This window comes from Juglans regia, chromosome 12 (genome assembly GCF_001411555.2).
Source record: "Juglans regia cultivar Chandler chromosome 12, Walnut 2.0, whole genome shotgun sequence".
NCBI classification, from domain to species: Eukaryota; Viridiplantae; Streptophyta; class Magnoliopsida; order Fagales; family Juglandaceae; genus Juglans; species Juglans regia.
Window position 1 is genome coordinate 30,693,948 of NC_049912.1, and position 11,098 is coordinate 30,705,045.

The following is an 11,098-nucleotide window of genomic DNA, read 5'->3' on the forward strand; positions in this document are numbered from 1 at the left end:
GGAAGTTCTGGCGGATACCATACCATATCATCAATCATGAGCTCCTAGACAGAAGAAGTAACCATGAATAATTCAAACTTGAAGCTGCCTAAAGTTAAAACAGCAAAAATAGAGCCGATTTTAACTTGGTCGCCAACGTGAGAACCGAAATAGTAAGAAAGTTTCGCGAACAATAAAATATGGTTTGATGGTGTAATTATATGGCGTATTAAACTTGATAAATCCAGAACAAAAACTCACCAACACGAAAGACAAAAGGCATGTAAACTTGATAATTCTCCAAAAGTAATAGGGAAACAGATATGCATAAAATAAATAAATAAGCTCCATCAGTGAAAATCCACTAGAAAGTAAACACAAGGATCACCGTCCCTTAGTAAAAGCATAACCTACACGAACTTAATCGAACAAACTAAAACCCATGTCATCATCGGACTCTTCAGCTGGCTCTTCCTTCTTCTCTTCCTCCTTAGCAGCAGCAGCAGGGGCAGCACCCGAATCAGCAGCAGCAGCAGGGGCAGCAGCGAAAGCAAATTTGCTTGGGTCCTGCATTAATAACCAAAACAATTACTTTTACAACGAAAAAAAAGGGGATTTAAAAATCTGCTGAAGAGTAACAGAGCCAGAGTCTTCTGTACTGATGCATAAAAAGGGTAAAATCGTTTTAGCGGATGAGATACCTCTAGGAACTCCTTAACTTTCTCTGCCTGGGGGAAGGAATACTCGGTGGCAACAGCAATAGCAAGAGCATTCTTGTAGGCATTGATGAACATATGCGGTGCAGCTGCTAGTGTTGGGTACGAGAGAGCCAGTGACAATGAAGTGACCATAGACACACCAATGGCAAACTTCTCAAGAAGGTCATCCTCAGTCAGATCAAGTACCTCAGGGCTGAAGACTGAGCCATTGTCATAAGCAGATAGGACAATGAGACCATAAGAAAAGGGCCTTATCCCAAGTTTTGCAAGCAGGGCAGCCTCAGAGGAGCCAACCTTGTCACCCTTCTTAATAAGCTCCACAGGGGTGATAATTTCAACAGTACCCTTGTTAATCTTGGTTGGGATGTTAAGAACCTGAAAGACAATGGCATAAGACTCGGATGTTTCAAATTAATGAAAAATGGAAGTATTTTCAATTGAGATCATGGACCTGAAAGAAAGAGGTCTGAGAAGGGTCGAGTCCAGTGTTTCCAGGAGGTACAACAACATCAATTGGAGCAACTAAACCAACACGAGCAGGTGCTCCAACCTGTTTAAGTATGGAAAGTTATATTTACAGCAGAGGAATCACAACATAAGAAAGCGCATTCTAAATACAAAAATCAGCAAACAATTACAAGGCAACTACAGAAAAATTTAGTAAAAACCTCACAAAATTACAACCCTGTAAGTTTTAGAACACGATTATATGACAATATTCAACAAAGAAAATGAATAAATCATTTTCAAGAAGAAATGAAAACAAATGTTTTGCAACACAGCCATACAACATCGGCATGTTATTGTTCATTGAAAACTTGACAAGGAACCAAGAAAAAACACCTATTCCTAACCATGTAAAAAAGAAGCCTCCTGTAGGCAAAAAAATAAAAATAAATAAAAACACTCAAGCAACATGAACAGCATTGCTGTTGTATCAGCGAATTGGCCAAACCCCAAAATTTGTAGGGATAAAGAAAACTGTGCACAACTTATTTCTGTTTGGATTTCTTGAGCAGGCTTCCCAACAATTTTCAGTGACTTAGTCGATGGCAACAAAAACTGCATTTAACATTAAAGTGACATTTACCAGAGGCTCAGTGTAACACAACCAAAGGATTGATAGTAAAATGAAATAAAATATCTCACTTTGAGGGTGAGAAAACCTCCAAGAAAATTCAGAAGGAAGACAAAGATGATAGGAAGAAGTTTCTATTACTTTCTGGTTAATTCCGCTAGAGCACTAAGGCTAGGTTTGGGTAGTGACGTGATCTCAAATGATCTGTGAATAATAGTGAAAAAATGATGAAAAAGTAATAATAAAATATTGTATAGTAGTGAATAGTAGTAAAAAGTAGTGAAATGTATGTGAAAAGTTACGATAAAATACTGAATAGTAGTGGAGTGATCTCAGCCTTAGGGCTCGCACATTTATCAGGGAGAAAGATGGGATATCCCTAACTTGGGCTTGGGGCTGACTACCAAGCAAACTAGAGCAAAACAAAGCAGACCAAGGGCATAAACCTATTGTATGGGCTCCAGCCCGCTAGCTACAATTAGGTCCAACGTTACAAGCAGGCTAAAGAAAATAACATAACAAAATAAAAATAAGGCCCACGAACCCAGGACCCTGTTACAGATCCTTTCACACGTCGGGCTGTTACACTCGGCAATATACTTATATGAGCATCAGCACAAGTGGCTATAATTCTGAACATTAAAATACTAAGCAACGCGAGTCCAAAATAATTCCTCTGTTTTCTAGCTCTCCTCCACGACCAACTATACTCACAAAGCATTGATAAGAAGGAACCCTACATACTTGTATATCATTGTGCATCAATATGGTTTCATTATCATTATATAAGAACAGCCATTTCAAAACAGTTTTTGTTGGTACCCAAAATTCTATATAAAAACAGTTAAAGCACTCGAAGCATAGAATTCTCCACTAATGGACTACATGGAAATCATAAATACACTACACTAAGAGCAAAAATTCGACAAGAAATAATTCTAAATGCAAGGTAAAGGGTTTTAGACAAAGGACCTTGTACTTGGCAACCTCTTCGCTGACCTCCTTCAAATCACCCTTCGTGAAAATCAGCCCTACGTTTCCCTAATCCAACGAAAGGTGATATTTTTAAGGTGTTAAAAGATTTTTTGTGGATTCGTTTTAAGATATACCACGAAAATTAAAATAAATAAAAGAGCGTGACGTACAACAAGAAGGGGAATGAGGTTGAGGAAAGCATTGTTGCCAGTATTCTCAGCATGGATCCTGACGGAGCGCTTCATCATGGTGTTCTTACCCATGAGCACCACGGAGTCGCCACGTAGACCTTTCCGAATATTCTGGAGCTGGTTGGATCCGACGTTGTCGGCCGCCACCACCAGGATTTGGGTGTACTCGTCAAGCAGCTGGCATAGCTTCGCGTCGTACGCGATCTTCTTTTCCGACTTCGAGAGCTTCCCTACCATGTCTACGATTCTATGGGTTTCGAAGAAAACGTAGAAGATAAAATATACAGAATGATTGGGGCTAAGAAAAAAGCAAAATCGAGGGCCAAGACGAAGCTAGGGGCTCAGTCAAGGCGGACAGCAAAACGATGCCGTCTCTTTAACCTCTCCTGGGTATACTAGGAGATGAGGATTACGGATCGGAGGTTTTAGAAGTGGGAGAACACTACCTGAAAGAAGAACTGTGCGGCGGAGGTAGCCATATATACTGGACCGAAGACTGAAGTAACAAAAGGATTAGGGTTTTTCAAGGAAGACCTGGATCTGACGGCCTATATGCAATATTCATCAGGGATCCGAGGGTCAAGAAAAGGTGGTTAGTTAGGTTGTGATCTGGGTATTATGGATAAATTGGGCCTTGAACTGGGCCAACAATCCCGAATCGAGCCCGTGGACAAAGCATGGGTTAGAACACTGACATTGGACTAAGATTGCTTTTGAATAATGAGATATTTTAAAGTATTTTATGAATAATAAAAAAAAAAATAATGATAAAATATTAAATATTAGTAAAAAATATATAAAAATTAATAATAAAATTTATTTAATTATATAAAAGCCAAATTTTAACTTGCTGACTTGGTATTTAGTCTGCAAAAATCGGCTTAACAATTCATAAATTATCAGCCCACCATACAAACCAGTAAACTGTTTATTTGTAAAGGTTCAAGCGGTGCAATGAACTAGCAAAGTTGCAAATTGTTTATTTGCAAAGAGTCAGGAGGTGCAATGATTCAACATATTTACAAAGGTCAAGGCAGTGCAATTGTCAACATGCTCTATAGTTTATTTGCAAAGTTCGTCTAAATAGTTAAAAACAAATGGCCAAGCACTCTCTTTTGCACCACTGAAATAGAGTAACATTTTCCCCCCCGTGAGCCACAACCAAGCCACCCCACGGCTCCAGACTTTGAAGAACCAAACGTCAATTGGTGGAAAAGATTTAGAGCACCGCTTAGACACCAATCAATGTAAACAAAATTAGAGCACCACTTAGATGAATGTGATTTTGAGGACTACAGTTCAACATAATTCAGTTTATTTGCAAAGAGTCGAGATGTGCAATGATTCAACATATTTACAAAGGGTCAAGTGGAGCAATTGTCAACATGCTTTATAGTTTATTTGCAAAGTTCGTTGAGATGGTTAAAAACAAATGGCCGAGCACTCCCATGTAGAGAAACTAATCCCAAGCACACTTCCAAACCTAAACCCGTGCCATAGATAGGAGAGTTCCTTATCGAGAGATTGTTACATGTAGCGACGGCCTGGGTGACTATTAATGGCGGCACGACTGGGAGTGATGGTAGAGCACGAGGAGAAAAAGAAGGGAGAGTGAATTGTCATTCATGAGAGAGAGAGAGAGAGAGAGAGAGAGAAGCGGTGGCTTGGGGTGCCCAGTGGTTATCTATGCAAGTGGCGACGTCGAGGTAGGGCTGGTGACGTGGCTCACAGTGGGAAGAAAATTCCTATGTTTTAAGTGGAGTCAAACAGAGCACCCCTTCCAAAGTTTTGCAATGGCTGACATGGTGGTGTGGGCAGCTTTGTGGAGTATGTTGTCGTTGCATGGTGGCTGATTAGGCTTGGCAGTTTCCGTCATGCATGAAAGACTCGACAGTGTTGGGTCATGGGTGGTTTATGTCGTGCTTGAGACTTTGGTCACTATGGTGGGGGGTTGCGACGTAGAATCTAGCTTGGCTGTGGGGCTTCCTTGTGGTGGTGAGGCTTGGCAGCGGCGTGAGGCTTTGGTCACTGCATCGAGGGTCTTTGTGGTTTTGTGGAAGAAAAAAAGAAATATAGGTTTGGGATTGTGTGGTGATTGGCGGCAGTACACGCTTAGAAGTTTCTATATCCAGTAAAGAACGTATATGTTCAATTATATATAAGCTAAGTGGTAGGAAAAACCCTATAGATGGAAAAGGAGAGACATACGTGCTTAGGACTGCTTAGTTGCTGCAGTGCTATGTTTTTGTGGGGCTAAAACAAGGGCATTTAGTTCTTCTTCATCCATGGTTGATTGCCCATGTGAAACAATGACAATATTCTCTACCTTCCATGTTCTTCCCATGCTCTCTATGGACCAACAAGACTTCAGGGTAAGATCAAAACAAATATTAACCTTTTTTTTTTCTTCTATATCTTTGTTTTTATTTTTTTAATGAACTTTTAATTTGTTTCAGGTTTAAATTCATAAAAAAATCCTCTAAATATTATTTTTCTATTTTACATTCATTTTTATATTTTAAAATTGAAGTTTAAATCGGATTATTGCATGAGATAAGTACATTATTTGCAAGTAATGCAAGAATCGGATCATTTTGATGACAATATTGTCCACTGGGCTTGGGAAAGGTGGTGGCTTATTGGAGAAGCATGCCGTTGAGAAGACGACGTCTGGAATAAATTGTTAGGCACTTTTTTTGAAGTACCCTATTATTAATGAATTTATTATTTTAATTAAGATTTTACAATCTCCATTGTAGTTGAATAAATTGTTAGGCAACCTGGAAGGTGCAACCCTCGCACACCCTAGTGAAAAAAAATAGTTAAATTTGGGTAACTAAAAGCAGTGAATACGCAAGTATTTGATTGATGGTTTTGTTTTACTTCTTGATTTGGTTGGTAGGTTTGCAGGCTTTAATGTCTATCTTTTGTGGGTTGTACAAGGTTTCAGTATTAGATGGATGCATATGTTTCAGTAAACGCAAGCCACACAGGAGATGGTGGAGGACAAAAGCTGTGGAGAGTGGATCGGCTCAATGTTTTGGTTAGAAAGAATTTTGTATTCCGATTATACTAAATCTCATTTTATAACCTACATATTCGGATATATACATATTCAAATATATTTTACAATCACTTCTCTATTTTATGACAATCTGTGCATTGCAGGATTATAGGCTCATAATAAATAGTCGTGAGGTTACCCAAACTGTTAGTAAAATCTAAAATATAGTTAAGTTTTGTATAAATGATCTGTATTGGACTAGCTAAAAATCTTTAAGTGCAGTTTGGATGGTAAGATGAGTTAAGATGACTTTAAATGAAAATTGAATAAAATATTATTAGAATATTATTTTTTAATATTTTTATTATTTTGAGATTTGAAAAAGTTAAATTTTTTATTATATTTTGTGTAAAAATTTGAAAAATTTGTTATGATAAAATGAGATGGGATGAGATTATATGAGATGAAACATTTTCACTATCCAAACATGGCCAGTTTAGATTTTGAATTACAATAACTCTAAAGGAATTTTCAAAGTTGGAGAGTCATTATTCACTCATCAAATCCATATTTTATTCACAAATAATCAACAAGACTTTATTAAATTATTTTTAAAATTTTCATTAATAAACAAGATTATATTATGTCCAGATTTTATAAGAAATATTTTTTGTAAACAAGACTATATTGTGTTGGATATTTAAGTTGATATAAAAAATAGTTAGAAAATAATAAATTTAAGTAAAAATTAAATTTTTAATTAATATATAAAGTATATTTGTAAAATATTAAAAAAAATTATTTTTAAAATATATAATATTATATTATTATTTTAACTTTAGAATGAATAGTCTCTAATATAGATTAATATCTTCAATAATTTTAACTTTAACCAAAATCTCAATTTTTAACCAAATTTTAGAGTATTGCTAAATCTTAGAAAAGTGAAAATTTACCGATAAGATGTTGGTAAGGTTAGTCTCGAAGCCCAAATCCTAGATAGATCTCCAAAATATTCAATTAGATCCGGGTAGATTGCTTGCGGATCCCAGCAGTGCACCCGCCGAACCTCAGTTCTCTCTCCAACAACGTTTTGGCTCTTTAGACAACCCCCCCGCCCCCCGGCGGGATTCCGACATAATCGCGTGAATGAAGTCCACGTACAGAGATCGGACGTCGGACTTCCGTTCACTTTTGGAGATTGAAGAAGATCGGGCGAATCACTACTACCGTTAATCAATTCGAAAATGGCCCAGCTTCATCAGCAACAGGGTCATATGAAGAATTAAACTTTCTGCTTTATTACTGCCTTTGTGAGAATTAAACTAGTACTGTTCGTAGATATCATTGTGTTCCTTAGGTAATTTAGTAAGGAAATATGTTTGAGTCTGACCGAATGGATATATCCTGTTTAATAAACTAGTCGAGCAAGAGCGACATCTTTTGCTCACCCAAGAATCGATATATCCTGTTTAATAAACTAGTCGAGCAAGAGCGACATCTTTTGCTCACCCAAGAATGGATATATCCTGCTTACCCACGTGGACATCAACTGAAAAACTGGATATAAAGGAGAAAAGTATACATACAAAGCGAGAGAGAGAGAGAGAGAGCCCTACTTTTCTTGCCTTTGATCTTTTGCAATACATGAGATAAGACTTTCCAAGTTACAAAGAATCTTTATTTTTACCACGTACGATTTCTGAAAGAGTTAAAATAAGGTGGTAATGACTCATAAATTGTGTTGTCTCATAAAGTGTATCCAATGCTTATTGATGATAATCCTATATATCTCACATCGATCTAGCTTTCCCACTATAGAGAAGAAGCATACAATTAAGTGAAAACAATAGAAGATAATGGCACACGTTTTGTCAGTAGTGTACTCCAGGAAAGCCTTGGAAATTGGGTTTGGTTTGGTTTGGTTTGGTTTGGTTTGTTTCTGTTTTTTGGTGCATTTTACTCGACCCGTCTGGTCTGATGCAACTAAAGTTGGGCTAACTGCGGCCTCCACAAAAGTTAGATCGACTCTTAGCCTGTTCCCTGATTGCATGTTTTGGTGAAATGGAGGAGGCAGTACTGTACGTAGATAAAAAATAAACCTTAACAATTACTCCAGCAATGAAACAAATACTACTAAACCTCAACAGAAAATTACCAGTGATTATTGAATGATTTATTTTTCCTTTGCATTGGCAGCGAAGTACTTATTAGTGGAGTCCTTCAAGATTAAAGTCTCCATGTCCATGAAGAGGCTCTTTGAAAATAACTATTCATGGATACAGAAACTGTGAGTTTCCCACTATGCCTGAAGAACATGATACATGGCCTTTTGCAGTGGTTGATAATGATGCATAAGATTTCCACTGTTAAGGCAGACAAATGGGAGACAAAACCTTCAATTCATTTGGCAGTGTGGTTGTGCAAGAAAGAGAATAGCAGCACGGAAAGGATAGGAGCTGTGTTTTGTGGTAGGCAGGGCGAGTGGTGGGATGAGATTTTGTCATGGCTTTGTATTATTCGACTGACCTTTCCTGCTGCTTTTTCTCTGTACATATCAAATTTGATGTAACATTTCATTGATTTTGGTGCTATAATGATGTCGCAATTGAATACCCTGCATGCTGAGAAAAACTTGGAAATTTGCCTTGTTCATGAATTTACACCTCACATGATGTCACTGAGATGTACCCATGAGTAATGGTTCATCGACAACAATTTCTATGAAAGAAATAGAATCGCAAACTTGCTATAGTGCATGTACAATCATTAAAAAAGCTGAATTATAAGCTGGCCAGGATTCTTAATTGCTTTAGTATTTTCTTTTATTTTTTGAATGGATTTTTTGTTAGGCCTGTGGGTTACATAACTTCTTCTCAGCCTTTGAGCTGATTAATATTTATTGTCAATAAATGCAATACAATGCGAGTCATGCCCACTTTCGAACTCCTTGAATTTTACATTTTTATTATTTATTTGTTTATTTATTTTTTGGTTGGGGGAGGTTTAGTGCCAATGGTTTCAGGCTTTTAGCAACTCTCAAAATAATATATAAATAGGCCCCGAGCCCAAAGTTTGGATAAGGCATATTCTAGGCCCCATACCGGTCATGCCGGTAGAAATTAATGATAACCCACGACCCATAAAATAAGAACAAAAAAAAAAAAAAAAACAACAGATTAATCATATTCTAATGCTTTAAATCCAACGTATAGAATATTTTGTAATAATGTTGGGCTTTTTCTAAACTTCAGCCCCTTTTTGGAGGGGAAACTTTAGCTTACTTTCTTGCCGTTGCTAATGGACTGATCACCACCATTATGCCAATGAGTAGTGTCTACTTAAAACTTTTTAAAATGTTAAAAATTGGTGAAGCACTCCAAGATCTGGGATGGGCAGATTGAAAAGTTGCATGATTGTCATATTGCAAGTGTATTTATATTCGAGTAATGATAGTTATAGTAATATGATCATGTGTAAGTTTCGCATATTTTTTTTTTAAAAAAAATAAGTAGGGTCTATTATAAATAAAAAATAATTTTTTATGTTTATTTATTTATTTTAAAAAAAATATACAAAATTTACATATTTTAAGACCGTAAATAACTATAAACAAAGTTTGGGACAGTTAAAATGGCGCAAAAGGAATACAAATAATTATGACCCACCCGGCGTAATGATTTATTTCGTGTTAGATATAAATAATTGAACTTTTAATAAATCAACTTGTGGGGACTTGAAGTTGAAGCTAGAGCATGTCCTAGGATGCTTTGTTCCGTGACCCTCAGATTCTGGGTGGGGGAAAATGACAGAAAATACCAATAATATAAAGTGTTTAGTTTGCAGTTTTTAATGCCACATATCCTAATAATCCAAGCCTTTTCCTTTCTAAAATAATGTCATTTCAAGCAATGTTCTCTATCTTGTGCCACCAAAAAAGAAAAATCCTTCTAATCATGATTATACGTTTGGACCCCTCTTTTTATTTATTTATTTATTTTTTTTAAATCTTGCGTATAAGAATGGAAACAACACCATCCCACCATCCAAATTGTCGTGCTGATATTATTAACAGAGGAGATATACAGATAGTTGCAATAGGTAAAGATTGTCAAGTTCAAGGGATTTTTTATTTTGTTTCTTTTTGTTTTCCACAAAAAATTGTCGAGTCGGAGGGGTCTAATTCCACAATCCGGACTTGACAATTATTGACATAGAATTAAAAAATAATAATAATAATAACTAAAAGATGTCATAGTTATTTATATAAAATCAATAAATAAATTTTAGATCGAGTAAAGTAGGTGGGTGTATAATGGTGTGTGCGCAATCGAATTGCATTGAGAAGCGCATTCGGTGACGAAATGGATTTGATGGGTGGGATTAAGATGGGGGGGGATGATGTGCTGTAAAATCAAGAAGATGGAGGAGCCATGCAAATTACTATGGATTGCATCATTAGTCAAGAGAGTCGAGAGGAAAAGGGAGACAGGGAGCATATTATGGAAAAAGTTGAATAAAGATCAGGAAACCAGTAAGAATGTGGTCCCTCCCATCCACTAAACTTGTTTATTCAGCTCATGATAAGGGAAACAAACATATGCTAATGGGGGGAGGTTTTGATTTTGATTTTGATTTTTTTGATTTATTTTTTATTTCCCTTCAAAAAAAGGGACTAAAGTCTCCATTAAATGCATGCTGCAAGCAAAACCTTTTTGACTGTGAAGGCTGGCTTCAGTACTACTTGAAAGAGTTGTTCACCAAATTCTTTTAGAAATAAACGTTTTAGTCAAAGTTGGCCCCTCCAATCTCCATTATATGACTGCACCTCGTATTTGGAAGTTTAAACTCAAGGGATGCCACATTGTATGTTCTTAGGCTTCTTTATTTAAAATGTGTTAATGGGTAAATAATAACAAAGATTTTGAGTTCGTGCTAGTTTAGGACATTGATTTGGGCCGAAGAAGTAATGGTGCTAATTTCGAAAGGGAATCTTTAAATTAAAAAAAAAAGGCAAATTAGAGGGTAAAAAAAACAACTGGATGGCAACCAGAGGGCTAATTAGCAGCATCACTAACGTTAGATTTTACTCACTAATGTTCAAAATATGATCCCCCAGAAAAATACGATCCCGCCACACAAAACCCATCCG

The 11,098-nt window shown here is 36.5% G+C and overlaps 1 protein-coding gene across 1 annotated transcript; it reads right to left on the bottom strand.

Moving 5' to 3' along the window:
- Positions 1 to 247: 247 nt before the first annotated feature.
- Positions 248 to 3,493, bottom strand: LOC108980032 (60S acidic ribosomal protein P0). The gene is made up of 5 exons (XM_018950844.2): positions 2,922 to 3,493; positions 2,749 to 2,817; positions 1,150 to 1,248; positions 681 to 1,073; positions 248 to 546 (listed from the first exon to the last, which is right to left on the bottom strand). Exons 1-5 carry the CDS (start codon positions 3,177 to 3,179, stop codon positions 400 to 402), a joined length of 966 nt encoding a protein of 321 aa, XP_018806389.1. The 5' UTR covers positions 3,180 to 3,493; the 3' UTR covers positions 248 to 399.
- Positions 3,494 to 11,098: the final 7,605 nt, after the last annotated feature.